Here is a 21,858-nt window from a genome sequence, read left to right on the forward strand (position 1 = left end):
GTAAATCATCAAACATCTGTATGACTTGCCAGTGACTTGCTTGACTCAAGCTACGACTTGACTTGAATTGCTTGACATAAAGCAGTGACTTGACTTAACTTGACACTCACAAAAATTGACTCGGACTTGCTTGAGACTTGAAGGTTAAGACTTGAGACTTACTTGTGACTTGCACATGTGTGACTTACTCCCACCTCTGGTTTTAACTGAACCCTGCTCAGGCTGATATATTGACATTTACATCACTTGTGGCTATAAGGTGCATCTTATTTCTCTGGAAAGCCTCTAAAACACCTTTAGTTTCTGTGTGGCTCCAGAGTGTGATGTCATTGCTTAAACTGGAAAAGATAAAGTTTTCATCCAGGGGTAACTGAAAAATTTCACCATAAATGGGGCTCTTTCATGGAATATTTTAAATCGCTACAAACTCTACTATGTGACCTATACCTATAATACCTATAATAATTATTTGTACATGACTGTTTGTGATACTTCCTCAATAAAAATATTAAATAATAATAATAATTTAATGCCATCTGCAGGTTTACGTACATCAACACCTTTAGTGTATATTGGCCACCAGTGGGGGGAACATTTTACTTTGGATGTGAATATTAGCTTCTTTATGCATTTTGGCATTAGCTTGAACCATTCAGCCACATAAGGGCAGGTCCTGGTGTTGGGTGAAGTGTTGACTTTGGTTTCAAACGGTACACAACAGCCGTTCCAACAGTGTGGCTTTCTGGAAGAATACTTTGAAGAGCTTCTCCTTTGTGTGAGGTGTAACCGCTATATCAGTTAGAAAAACCACTGTGCCACAGTACCTGCATGTAACTCCAAGCTCAGGAGGGGCCTGTGTACAAAGACTGTACCATGCACACTTCCTAAAGCAAATGCGCTTAAGCAGGTCCTAAGTCAGTACACCTTTGTAAAACACCTAGACCCAGAGATAGATTTGAAAATCATGGGGTCTTTAAATGTAGCTTTCTGGCACAATTCCTTTACCAAACAGGCTTAAAAATGGTCTTTTCAAGAACAACAAGATTCAAAGCCACTGTGTAGCTTCCTGTCATTACACTGGCTGAATATGAGATCTCAATATAGCATCAAGTCAAGAATCTTGGGTTCCAGATCGAATAATTAAAGATTTAATTTAGATTTTTATTCAAAGTTGTCAAACTTATTGTAGTTAATAGGTCAGAATACAATAAGTCCAATATCTAATAGGCCAAACTGGAAAAAAAAAAAAAATACAGATTAACTCATCTGAAATATGTTTATCTGAAAGATATATTCTAAATGTACAAATAGATATATCACGTACAAAACAAGTGATGTGTCCATAATAGTAATAAATAAATAAATAAATAAATAAATAAATAAATAAATAAATAAACTTTTTTTTTCCATCTTTGGAAAAAAAAATCCACATATTGGTATTAAAATATAAAGTAGGATTATGCCTTGTATATTTTTTTACATCCTTGAACCTTTTTTACAGACTTCATTATATATTATGATTCTACAAATATAAAACATAATTTAAAATTAATACCTGTAAATAAATAAATTACAAAACTCATGAAGTCATACCTTATAATTATTCACCTTTGTTTTTGTAAAATTTCTAGTTACAGAGTGAAAGTTATAGCATTATTCTGCCCCTAGTGGATTAACAGAGTCACACTTTCTTGGTGTCATGATAAGATCTTCAGTATCACATTAGTGCTTGGATTGTCACTTCTGAACCAGAAGACGAGTTGACTGTCTCCATTTTGTTGGAAAAACTCACTATAGTTTGTGGGTTAATTAAATGTGAAATGAAATTCTTTTAAGCCAATACTACATTAAATAGTGAATTAATGTTCTACCTTGTAAAGTTTTCTGTCTGTGTAATTTCATTGTTGTCAGAGTTAGTTTTGGCAGCTAAATTGCATTTAATTTTAGTCTTAGCTTTTTGAGAAACATAAATAAAACATATTGTTGTGCATCAAAACACTCAATTTTGATCCGCCAGCTATAAAACCATTTATACACCACAAAAATGGTTACATGGTTTTTTAATTTTACTGATTCAAAACAAATGGGTAAATTACACAATTATAGATGCTTTAGATTAATAAATGTGAACAGAGACAAAAGCTTTAATTCAGTGAAACACTTCACAAAAGTGCATAAATTGTAGATAAATATTGAATAATATAATTCAATAATATACACTCAGGAGAAAGAAAGAGACTTTCCCAAAAACTTACATGTAAACTTCTCTAAATGTTTGTCAGAATTGCTTTCAATATAACAAAACTGTATGTTAGTTTTTGTACAGTGCAGCTGGATTTCCTGTCACTGTGGGCTGCAGAGCACAGTAGTATAGAGCAGAGTCTGATACAGCAGCAGAGGAGATGATCAGATCCACTTTATCTCCATCAACTTTAAAAGACATTCTTAGTGGAGGGTTAGAAAGTTTGGTTCCACTTTGAATAAAATGAAAAAGGAAATCAGGTTTAGATTTTGGATATTGTCTGTACCAGTACAAGTAGTCTGATGTAGAACTTTTTTTGTATCTGCAGGACAGCGTAACATCATAACCTTCATCCACAACTTTGTGAGTGAAAAGTGACTTTATTGGATCTGCCATGGAGTCACCTGTCATAGAGAAGAGAATATGTTTTTAACATAATAAGGACTAATAAGGTTTTACACGTGTGTTCATGTCTAATTCAAAACATACTATTTTTTGCAATAATAAGAATGTTAACTCACCCAGTGAAAGCCACAGACACATGAACAGAACAGTGAACATCGTGAATGGTGTTAGCTGAAGGAAACTATTCTTTCTGTACACTGGTATGTACATCATCAGGATTCATGAAGCTCCACCCCACAACATCACTCACATAACAGTGTCACTTATCTTACTGAAAGATTCTTAATTGTTACTAACATTATTGCTTTACATTCAGCCTCACATGGGGAACAACATCATCTATCACCTATCATCTATCACCTACATCTATTTTAATAAAACTATAGATTGCAAAAGCTACCAATCACTATAATATACTAGAATCATGTCATTATTTAAATAATTATTATACTATCATTAAATCACAATTAAAAATGAAATCTCTTAATTTAATTAGATATTAAATATCTGTTATGTGTTGTCTCTAATTCTAGTGGGAATAATTAACAAGAAACTCTTTTACCTGGATGTCTTTCTGTTCCTGCTGTGATTATTTTTGCTTGCACAATTATTAATAAAGAACATTACATTGATTTGATGCTCGTCCAAGATTCAAAAAAATTATTTAATTAGTTGTTAAATATATGTTGTTAAATATGTTGTTTAAAAAAGGAGTGCAATAGTAATTTAGCTATCATTCCTGTATGACAGAGTTCTCTGTCACTGTGGACTCCATGACACAGCTGTACACTATACAGTCATACACTGCTTATTTTTTATAGGGAGAGATGGTTGAGCTTTAATGTTAGAGTTAATATATTAATTAGCAGCAGAGTCTTAGGTACTTTGATCCACTGCTATTATTGATGTAAAGACAGTGATTAATCTGTGCTCATAGACATATGACTGAAGAAGTGAGTGTAAACATGTAAATAGCTCCATCGTGTGAGAAAAGCATGGCTCTGCTCCAGTCATGTGTAGTGCTTTTTGTACAATGTGGTTGAGTTTGCTGAATTTTTTAAATTTACTTTAAAGTAGATTTAATCCCTCATGAGTAAACCAGAGGCAACAGTTACATGGAAGAAACCTTTGAGATGACATGAGGAAGAAAGCTTAAGCGGAGCCCGACTCCAAATCATTACAGTATCCAGGTGTATAACAAATTTTTAATAATTATATTGACTAGGCCTTTCATCAAAAAACTTCTTTTGATCCGTGTTTCTCTGAGTGATTGTCATTTTGATTAGCTTATCTACTACAGCTAAGGCACTTAGGCCTAATTGATTTTGTGCTATAAAGTCTGATTTTAATACATTATAGATTCAGGTAGTTAGATTGAGTTATTATTTTTACACTTTATCACACACTCTCCTTCACTTGGATTTTTCTCAACATTTCCCATTACAAAAACAAGTTTTTATTTTGTTGCTTTACTTGGAGATTAACATTATTCAGGGAAAAAAAAGTGTAGAAATTGTCTGAATTATTCCTTATGTAATTATTACTATTAAATAAACACAGTCATTAATATTTTAATTCAAAGTTTTTAATGTTAAAACATTATATATTATTGTATATTCCATATTTTATGTTAATTTCTCAATAAATGTACAGTTTATTGAGAAAATTGGCTGTTCTTTCTCCTCCTCTTTCTCTTGAGTGCAGGAAAATGCTGAAAAAAGAAAAGTAGACATTCACTGATTATTATATTGTAATTTTTATTTTATATATAATGATAATTGCCAAATTTACAGTTTATAATATTATAATATTATTGCTCTGGTCTTAATAATTATGATATTCCAAAATTGTCATTCTGCATGTATTCTATTCAGCAGATTTCTATTCAGCAGATTGAAGAAATATCTGGTCCCCATTTTGCCCTAGCAAGTGTTCTTAAGAGCTCTTCATCAAGCAGAAGAGAGCTCATCCTTATACTGTGTATCAAACAGGACATGTTTCATTTCAGGCCAAACATTTGACCTATCTAGGGAGCTTACTGTATATTTTGGCTATAAATTGCAAAGTGTGTATAATGACTGCAGAATAATATTGTGTAGCATTTGTCCAAGAATTATTGTGTGTATCAGAGTACTTACCACATCCTGACCAGCTTCCCTCGCCCGAAGCACAGCAGCAATCTGCTCGACCTGCACACACAAAAATGATGGTAAATTACAGCATTTTATCTATTTGATTGTGTATGATGAGGATTGAATAAGCAAGTTGTTGTTTATGTACGAGTGTGTTTATGTATGAGTGTGTGTATATACACGTACATGGGCATGCAGACAGTTGGGCTCTGCAATCAAGTTAAGCAGGTCGTAATTGTTCTCTCCTTCGATAACCAACCTGGTTATATGTTTGGCCCCAGTCGGGTGGATTTTCTCCACTAGGGGAAAAATGTACTCATCTGCAGGCAGGCAGGCAGGCAAACAGGCAGACAGACAGACAGACAGACAGACAGAGAGAGAGAGAGACATGCTGCTTTGTCTTTTGTTTGGTTTTGTTTGGCTCCATATTCCAAAAGCAAGAGGAGTGTAAAGTAGACTGTAGACACTGTTGTGTTTAAGGGAAAGTCTTCTTATGCTGTGAGGAAATGTATTTGTGTCTAAGTTTGTATCTGACTGTGAGACTCACACAGCATCCTGATCTGTTCATCCAGATCAGTTGACTCCAACATGTAGATTGTCAGCGGCTTCCGAGCTGGTGCAGGAACAGCAGACTGGGAACGTAAAAGATTATTATTGTTGTAATTAGAAGTAGAATCGGTGGTAGAAAAAAATAGAATTAATTAAACATCATAGATGTAGGTAATATTATAATATATATTATAATATATTGCAATATTAAGCAAAAACCTTGTCTTATTGTGTGTGTGTGTGTGTGTGTGTGTGTGTGTGTGTGTGTGTGTGTGTGTGTGTGTGCTTGAATCGGTTTAGCTGCAGCACAGTTCAGTGCCTCAGACTGGGAGATGAAGGAGCCTGTATACAGAAAAACATAATACAATTTTTAAGTTAAAATACATTTTATTTTGGAGAGAGAGAGAGTATTAATAAACTATAATAATAATAAAAAAAAGCCTGTAATGTTTTCCTATTAATCCTTAGATACTTCATCACTGTGCTGTTGTGTAAATGAAATGATTAGCTACATTCTACAGGTAGAAACACATTGTAACTAAAAGTCCGGAGCTAATCATGTATGTGTCTAATCATTATGTTATACCTGGTTTACTGTAAAACCTGTAGCCAGGATTGTGAAAAGTCACCAAGCAACAGAGGAAATATTTTATTGTGAAATTAAAATCGATTCTTAAGTCAAGCTCATCAATTCGGTTCAGTATTTTTACTGTCATTTATACCTGTGTCCAAGTTCGCTAGCACAGTAGCATTGTGCTAATTCACGTCAAAAGAGGATCTCGCTTAGATAGAAAACATTAGTGTATTATTATTATTATTATTATTATTATTATTATTATTGTTATTATTATTATAACACGGTGTAATTTAAACCTGCTTTATTATGAAAACACTAGGAAATTAAAGTCACATTCTCTTACCGTGAGCTGACTGAGTTTGGTCGGGAGGACCGCGGAAATCCATGGAGTTTTCTTTATTTCTTTCTTCCTTTATCGGATGTAGCTCCGTGCAGCTCAGTGTTGTGTTTGGATTTAAACAAAAATAAACAAGTTAAAGAAACATGACGGATATGACGTGTGCACAGGTTCTAACAGGGCTCGCAAGATGTGGATAAAAATATTTAATAATAGATTAAGAACAAAAAGTTTTCATAATCGTTATTAACAAGCATTAATAAAATATAAAAAAAGGAAAAATAAAGCTATTATCATTAATGAATTATTAAACAAAATGCAAAAAACCCATTATTATTATTGAGTTTTTGTTACAAATATTTAATAGTAGAATTAGAAATATTTTTTTCATTATCATTGCATTTATAAAAATATAAAGCATTTATAAAATATAAAAAGGAAAAATAAAGCTATTATTAATGAATATTATAAAACAAAACAAAAATATGATTATTATTTTACAATTATTATTATTTCATTGCGGAGCTACAACCTACTGTATTCATGCTCTATGTCAGTGTATGTTCATGATCTAATAGGCACACAGGAGATATTACAGTCTGTATCCTACTGCAGAAGCTTTGTGAAAGTTTTAACTAATATGAAAAATCTCATTTAATTAACAAACTTTATCTGATCATATGCAATGGAAACGCATGTTTATGGATTAGCTGCACTTGTAACGTCACGGGTGTATGTCAGGTAAACTCACGGCAACCAGCACTCCTCTTTATAGGCTCTCGGTCACGTAGCTGAAATTAGCGCAAATCGCGACACCTGTGCACGCCACTATTTAAGATGCCGACTTTCAAGAGCTTGATGCTTGGTGTGCGGACATCGCCTGCGCCAAAGTCAGCGCGCCAATCTGTATCAGAGTGTGTAGCGCTCTGAGCAGAGCCGGATTAACGCAAAGGCAAACTAGGCACGTGCCTAGGGCCCAATTGGCGGGATGGGGCCCAGACAGAGGGACCAAAAAATATATATATATATATATATATATATATATATATATATATATATATATATATATATATATAATATATAATATATTATAATAAAAATAAAATAAAATGTACAAATGTCCTATCTACAATTTATTTCATTATTTATTAATTAAATAAAAATAGTGACAATGTTTATTTTAACCATAGACTGTATTTATATAGAGGCGCCAGCCAGTTAAGTCCGAGGAGACGTACGCTGCGCGGTGGTCAGACGTCAGAGCGGGACAACAAATATAGCAGGCAGGTGTGTTTTGAGTAGTAGGCTGACTTTGAAGATGCTTTCTGGTGCGGCAAAACGTAAAAAGGAAAAAAATGAAGAAGAACAAAAGAAGAGACAGCGGGGGGCTTTGCAAAAGTTTCTGTCGGGCAGCCGTCTGACAGCTGTGAACGCGGTGGAAGATGCGGCGGGAAATGCGGTGGAAGATACAAGTCTTTAATAGTCTGAATACCTTTAGTTTTCCATAGTTTAAATCCTCCATCCTTATATTTATTATTATTTATTGTTAGACAGTTTCTAAATGGTCTTGATGAATGTGAAGAGGTCATGTTTGCCTTCTTGTTCTTAATTAACTTAACACTTTTAGTTCTGCTCACTCATTTTTCAAGTTCACTTAAATTAAAGAAAACAATTTCCTTGAATGGGTCCTTGTTGCAGCTGCCCAGGTTTGGGTCCAACCTGTGGCCTTTTCTCTCCCCCATTTCTTATCTATTTTTGCTGTTACTATCTAATAAAGGCAAACACACCACAAACATATACTTTAAAAGAACACTCACTGGGTTGATTCAGCTCCATTACAACATTTATTCAATGCACATTCAAGTATAAAACAGCAGCTAAACAACAAAGTTGTTGTTTGATTTTAACTGTAGAAAATGACTTGGAAAAATATAAAAAATAAAACCACATTTCTGTGAGCTAATAACAGTCTCCCAATATTAAAGAGGTAAACACCTGATAACTACAGGACTTCAGTGCATGCAAAATGAGTGCATTTCTGATCAAAACTGAAAAGACAACAAATGCTTTTGTTTCCCAAATTGAACAGTCCAAAGATTAAACCAAGACAAAGAAAAACATCACTCCTTGGGGTTTGTATTTGTACTACATTACAACTATTAAAAGTTTTCCCAAAACACAAATGTAAAAAGGACAACCTTATAGGTTCTTTTCTGACATTATCATCTAATAACAACTAACTACTCTTTGCAAACAACTCTATTTCAACCATTAGCATACCTGCATAACATAGTACAGACTTCAATGGGATTATTTTTTTTAATTGAGATCGTAAATAAGCGAGATCAGTTGCATGAAAGCATCAAACTTTCTCTGATAAAAGGAGAACATTAATAGCTGCAAAGCTTCAAAGTGCTATCTGACAGCTGATGGCTCTTTACTGTTCTAACCCAGAAGACTGTTCTTCAGAGTTAACAGTTTTGGTTGGAGTTTTTTCTTTCCCAGTCCAAGCATCACAGTCTGAATGAAGTTGAGTGTATTTGCCATGCATTTTGGGTAATCCAAATGCAATGCATATGTAAGCCCAAACAACAGACAAACTGCCTGAGGCAAGTTTTTAATATGATCCATGACAATACCTCCCTCCAATGATGAATGATGGCAGTGGAGATGGGCTGGAGGTCCACTGAGCTTTGACCCTCGTGAGGACAATCTTCACTGACAACTGTCAGCACACCAACAGTGATGCATTCTAGGGCCTCGTCTCTCGCTGTATCCTACAAAGACACACATTCTTCAGCATTGCAAATTATGCTATTCTAAAACATTTATTTTTAGTGTTGTAATGTTATCAGAGAATATGGCTTTAAATATGTTTTCACACTGGATTGTTACAATAAAGCAAACAAAATATATGTGGTATTTAAACTAAAGCTATGGAGATAAAACAAGGTCTATACATTCTTGAACAGTGACACTGACTTTTCAACCTAGACTCCTACTCCTTAGATTTGAAATTAATGAATGTGTATAATGTTTATGTGGAAAATGTTATTTTTATTTACTGGCTGTTTACATATCTCTCAGATTAGTTGTGGAGGTATTGCTATACAAAATACAGTAGTCACTGTACAAAATGTATATTGTATATCGAGCAGATAGATTTACAGCTTCTATACTTACAGATTCTACAGCTTCAGGTTGATAACATAGGTATAGTTTTATATTCATGCAGACCCAACTTTTTCTTATGTGCAAGTACTTACAGAGCAGGTCTTGTAGAATTCACTGGAGTCGTCACCGAGTAAAATGGGAATGCCTTTGAGGACAACAGAGCGAAGTACTGTCACGTCTGGTATCTAATGATACACAGAGAGAAAAGACCAGTTAACAGAGTAATTTGCAATGCACAAGCAGACAGGAAATAAAATAGGTTGGTCTGGATCGGCTCATTTAGAACTTGATTGATGAACTATCGTACAGATCAAAAGCAAAATGAACCTACTTACCCTCCAGCTCATGTGCTGCATCAGCCCCCTGAGTTTCTGGCCAACAGTTCCCTTTTTAGTTTTGAAAAGTTCGATGAAACATGGGGCATACTGGTCCAGAGCCTCAAAGAAGTCTCCCTCAAGATTCTTAATGGCGATTCTATTAAACTCAGCAAACACCTGAAAAAGTAGAGAGAGGGGTGGGTAAGGATGGAGAGGTGGCAGAGGTATTAACATTCCAACAAGTGTTTGGATTTCTAGCCACACACCTTGAATTTATTTTTGATTTGCATTATTTTATTGGTTGAGAATCAAAATAGCATACCTGTCTCTCTGTAAAGAGTGCTGGCCATCGTTCAACCATGGTCTGTACAGCAGGCTCCTTTTTTACAATTTCAAAGTACATCGTCTCAGCAAGATTTTCTAGATTTTTTATGTCATGCTTCATATCTCGTGGTAGAGTCATACGTGTTTCATCTTTCATAAAGGCAAGATCTGCCTATCTGAGCCTATACTCAACATCTACTGAGAAATTGGGTATGTCAAATAAGTCTGGCCACTGTTGTCTTAGCGATGGTGATGCTACTACATTCGACAGGATCTCGGTGTCTGCTGTGCTGCACTCAGTGTCTGATGTTGTGGTGGGTGATGACAATGCTGTTAAATGGAGACTCACAAGAGGGATGATTTTAACTGTAGCTCTTTCAGGTAAATCAGTTATTTCAGTCAAATTGCAGAGGGCATTATTGAAGTCTTGATTTTCATACTGCAGTTTAAAGTCATACTGCAGTGACAGTTTATCCACCAGTTGCACTTTGAATTCTTCAATGGACTGTGGTCTCTTATTTAAAGTCAACTTCCTTGTATCATTTTCAGCGATGATGACTCTCAGCAACAACCTCTGGTCCATTTTGATAACTGTTGACTCACTCAGCATAATATGTGCTGTTTAAGTTAAGCTGCTTGTTTCCAACTCTGTAAAGTGAAATTGGGAAAACATCATTTAGTTAAGACAACTGAGTGACAGAGAATGTGGACAAATGGCTACTACAGAGCTTGTATGCTCTAAGATGCTCATTATACCATGATGTCATGAGTCTGCTGACAAATATTATGTCTGTATTGATCACCACAATCTTTGCTATTTGTCTGAAATCTGGGAGCCCTGAGCACGATCCAACGGAAATAACCATATTAGCACTATACTTAATGCCATCTATGCAAACAGAAGCTGCTACAAGGACTGTGTTCTGGTAGTTATTCATGAGATAGAGACAGTTCTTCACATTTTCAGGAAATGAAGGAACGATTACAGACTTCACTTTGTTAATTTCAACAGATGGCTTGAAAAAGGAGGTAGCGGCTAAATGGAAGACTATCATATGCTGGTGTCTGACAGCTAAAGTAAGGGGTATGTTCTTGAAGTTGTGAATGTGATGCACAACTTTCTTGAAGAACTTGTTTGCCTTCAAAACACATCACACAATGTGTCCACACATCACACAATGGACCAAAAGTTTGAATTAGTTGAGGGTAGTGCTCAATGTAGTGGTGCTTCGGTCGTAGCTTCTCGTTCGGGAAAACCTTCTGAAATATATCTCTATGTTCTGAAATCTTGCAGTCAAGAAAGCAGTGACTCCTCTGAGAAGTTTGCAGACACTGACAATTCCACTACATCTTTTAAGTTCATTAAAACCTCCCAGGTTTCATCCCCCTCAGGAATGTGATGACCTATCAGTAGTGGCAGAAGACAAAAGAGTGTACAATTTTCATGACCATTTCCTCCAATTGTTGCTTTGGAAGCAAAGTTCTTTGCGATGAGCTGGGGTTGGTTTGTTCTATCTGAAAATGTATATGGAAACTTTTTAATAGCCACATTCAGGATTTCAAGTGAGAAGTATCCCTTTGATATTAGTGCCTTCAAGCACAAGGCCAGTTCTGCCGGAACAACACCCTCCAGAAGATCATGCAAAAGATCTGGAGGATAACCATTGACAACATGAAAATGTTCCAATCTTTCACTAAGTGGACAGCTTCTTTTCATGCCATATTGTTGAGCCATGGTAGGATCCTGCAATAAATCTTGCACCTGTCTATCATGATTTTCTTTTGTTCTCGGTTGAAATGAGCCTGTCCGCACTTCCTTGTGTTGTATTTCCTCTCGTGTGGCCATACAGAATCGGCACATATGACGTACTGTGAAGCTTTCAAAGAACCCTCCCAAAAAATGGGCAACTAAATTATCTGCTGCAACAAATAATACTGTGCCTTTTATGCTGGCTCCTAACTGTTCAACATGTACACCCTGTTGCTTAAGAAAAACCATGGTCTTAGAGACTGCTGACCTTGAAAAGTACAGCAAGCTGGATGGTACGAAGAGAGGAGCGATATTTAGGGTGTAGATTTCCAAGTACACAGTAAATTGCACATAGCTTGTGTTTCTTTCTGGAGGTTCCCAAGTTAGGTTAGCCACCTCAAAATCATCTATGTACAAGTAAAGAGCAATCCTGATTTCGTCCTCTGTCAAGAAAGAATTGTCTTTAAACCGGGAACCATCCCAGTGAGATCTGTATCCTTGTGACAAATTTGTCTCAGGTGACATGGCCATATCTAAAATGTCTCCATTGTTTAGTAATGTCTGCAGCATTTTTAGTATGGGGATATACACAATTGTCTGCCTGTCATTTTTTAGGACTATCTCAACAGGCGTTACCACTGAGAATTCTTTTGAAATGTATGATGTTTGCTTGCTAGTGGTTGACAATGACCCCCCAGTAGAAGTGAATTTCAGGAATAAATTATTCTCAGTAAATACTTTAGCTATCTCACTCACTAAAGAGTCCTCAACATCTCCACAATGTTGATTTAGTATTTTTCCAACCGATGTAACATGTATGTAACAATGGCTGTAAAAGCACATGAATTTGGTTGATCTGCTCTATAACTTCTTGCAGGGCATTTTCAGAGATGTTAAGAATTGATGACATTGTCAGAAAAAGAGCAGCTACATTATGTTCCAACTGCCTCTCCAAGTTCTGTCAGAGTGCAGGGGGGTATGGACCCAAAAATGCAGAACACATACGACTTCCACAAAAAATAGATTTAATAAGGGAATGTATATGATGTCAGGGAATAATCCAACACAGAAATAAATAGTCGCAGAAAAAACAGGCCAAGCAAAATGTTCCAACAAGAGACTAAGAGAAGAATCCACAAACAAAATCAAGAAGAGCGAGGCCAGGAAAAATTCTTGAAGAAAACAAATGAATAATCCAACAAGGCCCTTAAGTCCACAGAAGGAAAAACAAAAAATAAATCCCACCAAAATGTCAGAAAAATAGGACTGATCCACAAACGAAATAAGGAAAAATACAAAAAAGGGTCTCTGGCCGACAAAGGCAAAATTGAGTAATCCAAAAAATAACAAAAGGGAAAATCCACGGTTTGACACACACCCGGCTGAAATCCAACACGGGGAATGAAAGTGAAACTTACAGGCCGGAAAGGCATACACGAGCGGTAACGCGATGAGACAATCTGGCAAGGAGTGTTTGCAGACCGCGTGCTTATATAGTGAGGCGGATTATAAAATAGTGTAACCCGGAAGTGCCACAGCCAAGATGGCTGCCGCCCGGAAGTGGGCGTATAACATCCGACAGGGTAGGAAAAATATGACAAGTTCTCCACATCTTCACTGAGCTAAGTAACCTCAAACTCAACCTCATCAGTTTCATGGGCACTATCCTCGGGTTGAATATTTATATGAGGTGAAGGTTCCTCAAGGTCATTATGTGACACAATTTCAGGTTTGAATGCCATCTTATTGTGGTCTTGATGTTCTTTGCTTTTATGTGCATTAAAAGTTGAATAAACATTGCTCTGAAAGTTACAGCCTTGATATGGACAAGAAACCTTTTGCTTCAGCTTCAAATGTCTTCGTAAATGGGTAAAAAAGTCAGCTTCAGTGCAAGGCTCCACGAAGTCACACAGCTGACAATGGAAAGCAGTTTCACTCACGTTCCCTAGGTCCTTTTGAGTGTGCCATGTTGATGGACTTTGAGTGCATTGAAAGATTTAAATGTGCACAGGCATTCCTTATGAAGGCATGGTAGTGGTGATATTCGAGTGTGGCACCCATGTTTTAAGCAGTAATCCTTAAGTAAGTAGCCCCTCTTTTCAGTACAAAATGTGCAGTACTTACACGTCCACTGCATATGAAACGGTTTGTCTCTTTGAAAAATCTGAAAAGAAAGAAAAGATAATTTTAGCATCAAGCCTAGCAACATAAAAGACAAAAACACTAACATGCAGTATCAGACTTGAAATACCAGAGCTATAGGAAAAACTAAATCCTTGCAAAAATCTAATTATCAAGCTTTTAATAATTGAACTTCTTCAAGACAAGTGAACACAGCAGTACAAAAGGTAAATGATAAATGATAAATGACTCACTTATGTGGTTAGACATCAAGGGAACTGTAGTCCTGGGTGTGATGGACCCACAGTATCTATAGAGACAGTCCAGAAATACTAATTACATCAAATATTCGACATTCAAAATATGCACAAAATATTCTGTATGATGAAATATACTATAATGATGAATTAATTTTAACACACAAGAAAGATTTAATTTGCTCTGATGTAAGCATAACTTTTACTTTAGCATGCAATAATAATACAGTTATTATTTGAAATAATACCTTTTATTGCTGGGACAATGGAATGTGTGGATTGATCACCATCTGCTTGAGCCTGGAAGGGGACAGTTAAAAAATACAATTTAACACAACCATAGCTCACCACAACTCATAAACAAGTACATGTGAAGACTGTAACATAGGCCTACAGTATAACCCACACAGACAGTTCCCAGTATTAAAATGTACATATGTACAAGATGACCTTAAATAATGTAAGCCGCTGAGTATGCCAGCAAATACATTCCCTGTCATAACAGGCTATGATAAACTGAGTGTAAAGATCTTTTCAGACAAGGAGACACTCTTCTGTACCGAGTCTGATCTGGGTACTATGGTAACCATCTAAATGGCACAGCTACGAATATCGACTAGTGTTAAGTGCAGAGTGTTAAATTGTTAAATAAAATAACATTAAGTTAGTTGACTGTGGTGATATCCCCAATCATATGTCGGTGGTAATCCTGTCTTTGATAAACACAGACTGTTATTGTTGTTAGCTAAAGTTAGCTAATTTAGCATAATCCTAACTTTACAGCCTAGCTTAAAATAAAATGATACATCCAGACTATGTTCTGCCTGAGTTTATAAACAACAGTTATAAAGCTCAGGAAACTCACAAACCGCCGGGATCAGTCTGTCATCATGCTAGTCAGTACTCAACAAAAGTTACTGGCATGGCAGGTGGGCATGGGCGCGGGCACGTTTGCATGACGAGCACACCCGCGACCGTTACACTAAAGTTTTTCCTCAATTTTAACGTGACAAGTCTTTAAAGTTACCTATTTTCAACACTGAGGAAGTTTTGTATTGAAATAATAATAAAGTATTGACCAAGCTTCATCAAAATATAGCCACGTTATGTCCAAGAAACACTGGCGCTGACTTAACGTACAGAAACAACACGGTCTGCACAAGGGTAAAATATTTGCTTACCAAATGAGTGTGCCAAGCACAAGAATCACTGTTATGATGATGATAAACACAAGTGCCGTTGAAGAGATATTTAGGTCCAGCTCCACCTGGTCAGCAGACATGATGTAACATGTCTGCAAATTTACGAATCCCGCCGACCCGCCGAAGCAGCTTGATTGGTTGGGGTTAAGCATTTCACCTGGAGTGGTTTAAGGGTGTCAGGAGATATGATCTGTACAAATCAGGTTACGTTGACTTGTGTAAGCAATAGGCCAATAATAGCTATTGAAGGTTGGGGCCATAGTGGGGAACAAAATATCGCCATCCAGCGTGAGAGGACTGATCTGCGCATGCCCACATGTCATAAACTTACTTTTTCTAAATTAATCCAACTCAAGTAGACTCAGCTGGTAAGATTTTTCAACCTCAAAGTACAAGTAACTTACTAAAAGCGAGTGTTAATAGCAGGTTGATAAAAACTGATTAAGGTCAAATTAATAGTTTTAATTAAATACCATGTTTGCATTTACAGTGTAGCGGTAAAGCTTCAGTCCAAAGATTCGGGATACTTTAGGGAAACTCTGGGTTTTCCGTTTCAGAATGGGAGGTATGTTAAACCCGAGAAAACAGGTTAAGTCAAGCCTGTTTCTGAAAGAGGAAACTTGTACTCAGTTACCATAGTAACTTACTCTGTGAACCTAACCTGGTCGGGAGCAGGTTTTCTTTGGTAAACCCAGTGTTTTTCAGTTTTCTCCTCTTTTTTTTAAATAGGAAGTGATGTTTAAACACCTCATTACACAGAGCATCAAAGGGAATTAAGTGTCCTTTTATGGATGGTCCTGTTGATGAAGAGGCTGTATTAATTCGTAGGGAGGATTTTGAGAGGTAATTTTCTTTTTCTTGGATCCTTCACTGTAAAAAGTAATTGTTGAATCTACTTAAGAAAAGCTTGTAAATTTAACTGATTTTGGAAAATGTGTTGATTACCTTGATTAGACTGTGTAGTGTGAACCTTTTGGTGGCTGCAGTAGCTAAACTAAACAAATTTAGTACATTGTACTTAAGAGTGTTGAGTGTGTTGTACTAAAGGCATGTTCACACTGTTGCAAATGTCTTGAGCAAAGAATTTATAAAATAATAGCAAATAGCATAATAACAATAATAAAGGAATAAATGTTTATTAATATTATTTTCAAAAATGGGTGTAAAGTTCAGTTTATATATATGTCCCAATGTGTGTGTAAATGTATTTACAGGTTCTGAATCTTTTTTCCTTTTGCTATTAACAGTATTAATTTGTATTAACAAAATTTGTGCATTATTTGTATTAACAGAGCTTGATATATTTATTGGCCTTTTGCTTTTAAGTTTCCTTAACTAGTTCTTCCTTGTCCTCGATTTTTTAAACAAGAAAAATAGTACTACAAAAGAAAAGAGTAAGGACTAGTTCTTCCTTATCCTTACTCCTTTCTTTTTTAATGCTATTTTTTAAACGCATTTTCGTCTCACGCATGCGTAATGTGACGGGACACGGTGTGGAGACGACGTCAACGGCTCTTCAGCTCTTCTTGTTAGGAATTGGTGCCACAAGTACGTATGCTCCTTATGAACTATTTATAAACCTCAATGCCATTGTATTGCGTATAAAATTGTATATTAATAGAATTTAATTTGCTCATTGTTGGGAAAGAGGAAAAGGCATAAAAAGGCACACAGAAGTAGTTATATGTCGAATGACACCAGTTTACTAGCTAGGTGTTAGTTTACTAACATTTTATTTTTTTTTTTCTGAACACTGGTTTAGTGTACAGTTTGTAAGCTATTTTAATCGGTAAATTCGTGGATTATCATTAATGATATGTAAAAACCTGCGTGGCCTACTGTTAACGAACATCCTATCTTGAACTTTCGATGCGCACGTGTCGATTACATGGAAATGCATGAATTAAGATGGCTTAATTAACAAGCAATTACTTTATTTAACTTATTTTGTGCATTCTTATTTTGGGGACATAAATACATGCATTCTGTGTTCATTTAAATAATTTAATGCACTAAGAGTGCACTTAACAAAAAAATCATTCAAATCAGGTACATAGTAGCCATGCCAGTACATGTGCTAACATTACTTTGATATTTCACTGCCCACTTTGCAGTTTTGAGGAGCCCTGCACAGAGGCAATTTTTTTCTCATTTGCGGCAGCATTGATAGAGAAGGAGCCTGCAGTGAAGAATACAGTGGAAAGGTGGCCAGCCTTCTTCACAGTCAGGTGAGTAAATATTCTTGTCCTTACTGGTTTCATATATGTTTTTATTTTGAACATTTAAGCAAATTGATCATTGAATGAAGTTCTAAACGTAGGTTCGGGAGGAGCCTAAACATTCAGTTGTGTCAATCATCTCTTTGAGCATATAAAAGTGGCTTTGAGCATCTTTGCGCATGCCCAGCGACAATTCTTCTGGCATTCCTCCTCCTCCCCATCTCCTCCTTTCTCCTCTTATTCTTTCTGCATACAGCTCTATTATAGGAGCGGGGATAGAACTCGGAGCTCAAGCCAAGCCGTGGGTTCGAACCCCTTTGAAGATAGCAAGCCAAGTTTGTTTACCATTAACTATTAAGACTGAACGAGCAGGTGAACTCGTGAACCACTTTTCAGATTAATGTTTAATTAATACATGCACATTTTAGTGAAAATTAACTGCTTAATGTCAGTTTGTCCTACTTTTTTTTTTTTTTTAGATTCCGCAGAGTTCAGTTGTATATCTGGCAAAAACCTGCAAACTGAATTTTTTCAAGAACTGGACAGATTCACTCAACGTTTCATTGATATCTTTAGGGCTAAAGGTGGAGACATTGGCTCCAAACTTAAGAAGATTCTGAACCAGATTGAAAATGATGTAAGCTCCTCAGTCACAACAATATTTTTTCAATAGTAAAACAACTATTGCTTTTGCTGTTGTTGTTTGCTTTGTGTTCTGCAAGTCTGTGAGCATTATTAACTAATAATAGTTCATTTTCATAACTTTGCAGAAATCCAACTTCAATGCGAGACGAACAGCTGTTCTTCGTGGCCTACCACTCCTCCTCTGAGAGGACCCCACCGATTTTTACAAGACATGTCTTGTAAGTATTTTTTTCTGTGTTGTGATTCTTATTTAAAGGGTTAGTAAGACCTTTGTTCACTTTTGGAATGAAAAATAAAGATGATCTTTGATGACAGCTGTCAGATTTCCTTCCATTGACTGCTTTTGTATCTACTACTTTGACACTTCAAAAACATTATAAAGAGATTGTAAAGCTAATCTAAACTTTACTTGAATGTAAACATTGATCAATCAACATAAGCAGCAGCTTAACCTAACCTGAATACACCAAAATTAATTCTGTTTGACCATAACAAGCAATTGATTTTCTTCAAAAAATTGTAACTAAACCGTTCAATTCATATGGAAAAGAGGTGACTGACACAGAGCAGCAAAAGAGATGGCTCGGCTGAGCGAAAAAATACTTCACTGCATCACTATTTTTGTTGAATAGATTTTTGTACCTTAACTGGGTTCCGGAGGCAGTTTAAACCTTTCGGGAAGCGGAGTTTGATCGGGAGATTATTTCATTACGCTGCATTGTTGACGTCTGCAGTCGGGTGCTCTTATGTTCGCTCTGTTTACGTACAGTAGCTCTGTTAGCTCGGTAATTTAGACAATAGGCTGTTGACAGAGTAACGTTAAAGTTCGGTTAAAAAGGATAAACAATGCTTGTGTAGTTGTGTCGAATTGTATGCACTTGTGGGAGTTATATGGTATATTTAAGTTACTCTGTCTTTTGCAGGCAGCAAGATGTAGGCTACAGGCTACATCTTGAAAAATTGAAAACAGTGTGGCTGCTGCTGAGCCATCTCTTGGTCCTCCACCAGCCAAAAAAACTTGCTCAAGTTCTGTGTGGAAGCATTTATCTTCTTCCAAGTGAAATATGGTTAAGTTATGGTTAACATAAAATATTTAAAAAAAATTAAAAACATAAAAAAAAAAAGAATTAAAAACATAAAACATAAGAAAAAAAACCTCTGTGTCTTTTTTTGGCAGACAGTTGACAATAGCATTGCTGTATCTTTTAGTATTAAATAGAATACAACTTTTGTTCTGCCAGATCTCCCAGTCAGGGGTTGATAAAGTTTAGTTCTTGGAATTTTGTGCATTAGAAAGAAGTTCTTTCAGAAGAAGAACAGTTCTTTGAAGTATTATTTGTTTTTATTCTGTCTGTTCAGCATCCTCCAACAAGGACGAGTGGTGGTGGTGGTTCATAATGTGCACAATGGTATTTTATTAGTTGTTGGTTTAACCATGGATGAGGTAATGGCTGTTATGTTATTTTCTTTTCAATGACGTTCTTTGTTACATGTTCAAAAACATCAACCAATATTGCATATCCATAATTATTATAATGAATATAATTAAAGAATACTTACACTATAACGTAAATCAGAAGTGTAACGCAAATAAACTGGATTTTTATGCCTATTTTGAATTTTACTCGAATACAAATACAAATACTTTTACCCCCTCAACAAATAGAAATACAGATACAAATACCGGCTGCTTTGCACACCCCTAAAACCTAGAGAATCCTGCAGCACTGAAGAGCACATTTGATTTCATACAGAGTGATTTTGTCCCTTGGCCACAATTCACTCAAACCTAAAATCCAATCACTAAAAAAATCATCTGATGCAGTAACAGGTCATTGCCATGATGTGGTTTTTTTTGTTTTTTTTTTCATGGTTAACTATTACTGAATTTGAATGAATAGAGCTGTCTTTAAGAAAACTATTTAGTTAGAAAATTGTTCAGTACGATACTGTTTTACAGATACTTCAGTAATTTCCAATTGTTGAAAAGAAAGTTATCCCTGTTTAAAAGGATGTTCTGAAAATTGTCAATTTTAGTGATGTTAAATTGATTTTACAGAGTTAGAAGCAAATTTTAAAGAGAACTGTATTAAGAATTATTCTGTACTAAACCTATTACAGACTTTTCAGTGTTTGAAAGCTCTCACTCATGAAATAAAACAAATAATGTTTGTTTTTATTTTTTTTACAAACATTATTTGTTTTATTTCATGAGTGAGATGTGCTTTTTTCTAAAATGATGCCAGCGAGCCATGTTGACGGGCATGCCTTAAGTAAGATTGTTTTACATAGCGAATAAATGTTCTAGTTTTGTGCCAAATCTGTTGTCTGTCTTTGTATTCTCAACTTAGAATTTTGAGTACAACTTGCTTGAGAAATTTAAGGCAATCAGTTTCCACACATTCTCCTAGTAAAATGAACAAGCAGACATGTTAAAATTACTGTTTTGTTTGAGTTCTGCTTACAAAGCTCAACTTAAATGTGTAAGTTGGCTGTACTTTTGAAACTGAGTTACCTGTACTCAAGTTTTATGGTGACTTCTACAAATACACAAGTTAATTCTACAAAGTAGTAAGTAAAATCAAGTAAAAAAATATGATCTAATTTGCTTGACAACTTTGAGGCAATCAGTTTCCACAGCTTTTTTAAGTAAAATCAACTTATCACTTTTTACATTGTATGCATTTTTATGTTAGCAGTGCTGTTTTTCTTTATAGTCAATAAGATACATCCATAATCTCATCCATCCTTACATCAGAAACCTCAGCTATCATGGCTGTGCTCTTACATCTGAGCAGATGCTTTGCGTTGCCTTACATTTCTTTGCAAATGGTAGTTTTGTGTATAACATCGGGGCAGGCTACTGTTTGCAGAGCGGTCAGTAAAATGTGCCTCGGTCTTAAGCACTTTCTGACAATATTTGTATTTCCTGATAAAACTTTAAGCCTCTAAGGGCTAAACTGCAACAATTCTGAATATTAGGCCATTTCATTTTTATTAGAAAGTAGGCTGCCCTTAGCAGAGGATGGTTTCAATCCATCGACCTTTGGGTTATGGGCCCAGCACACTTCCGCTGCACCACTCTACTTCAACACACCTGCCAGATAGGACTCAAACCTACAATCCCTGGCTTAGGAGGCCACTGTAGCAAGGCTGTATTAAGTTTCTGCTGTTTTGAGTTTCTGCCATTTTGGGTTTCTGCTGGAGGCATCTAAGAGCTAAACTGAAAAGTTATTGGACAAAACCCATTGTCTTTGCTGGACCTGGAATGCCTGGGAAACAACAAAGTATCTAAATAAATTTGACTTTTAATAATTTTTTTTCATATATTTCATATATGATTCTGTTTTCTTTTTAAAAAGTCTCCACACAAATCCAAAACAATTCCTTTTCTTTTGGCTATGATTCTTCTCTCACATATTAGACTTTTCATGAACATCATACTCAAATTTCCAAACTTTTTGTTTTGACGTTTTTTGTCTCGACCTAACATTACCATTCTATTCCATTCCAAATCATTTTCATTCCATTCCCCACTCACATCTTTGATTAGAAATTCAAATTGTTTAAAAAACAATTCCAATTCTTTACAATGTAAAAACATTCT

General features: G+C 35.7%; 2 protein-coding genes and 1 gene segment (V, D, J or C); all 3 read right to left on the reverse strand.

Moving 5' to 3' along the window:
- Positions 1-2,254: 2,254 nt before the first annotated feature.
- LOC125146063 lies at positions 2,255-2,818 on the reverse strand. The segment is given in 2 exon segments: positions 2,255-2,646; positions 2,764-2,818. Coding segments are annotated over 2 exon segments (375 nt in total).
- A 1,483-nt stretch (positions 2,819-4,301) lies between these two features.
- On the reverse strand, positions 4,302-6,427 carry LOC113636503 (embryonic polyadenylate-binding protein B-like). The gene is made up of 5 exons (XM_047810231.1): positions 6,249-6,427; positions 5,327-5,670; positions 4,966-5,099; positions 4,786-4,836; positions 4,302-4,358 (listed from the first exon to the last, which is right to left on the reverse strand). The coding sequence occupies exons 2-5, from the start codon at positions 5,367-5,369 to the stop codon at positions 4,302-4,304; spliced, it is 285 nt and encodes a 94-aa protein (XP_047666187.1). The 5' UTR covers positions 5,370-5,670; positions 6,249-6,427.
- A 1,692-nt stretch (positions 6,428-8,119) lies between these two features.
- On the reverse strand, positions 8,120-11,066 carry LOC125146056. The gene is made up of 4 exons (XM_047821736.1): positions 10,056-11,066; positions 9,752-9,910; positions 9,509-9,601; positions 8,120-9,019 (listed from the first exon to the last, which is right to left on the reverse strand). The coding sequence occupies exons 1-4, from the start codon at positions 10,212-10,214 to the stop codon at positions 8,756-8,758; spliced, it is 675 nt and encodes a 224-aa protein (XP_047677692.1). The 5' UTR covers positions 10,215-11,066; the 3' UTR covers positions 8,120-8,755.
- Between the last annotated feature and the right edge of the window lie 10,792 nt (positions 11,067-21,858).

The sequence above is a fragment of the Tachysurus fulvidraco genome, chromosome 1 (assembly GCF_022655615.1).
Source record: "Tachysurus fulvidraco isolate hzauxx_2018 chromosome 1, HZAU_PFXX_2.0, whole genome shotgun sequence".
NCBI classification, from domain to species: Eukaryota; Metazoa; Chordata; class Actinopteri; order Siluriformes; family Bagridae; genus Tachysurus; species Tachysurus fulvidraco.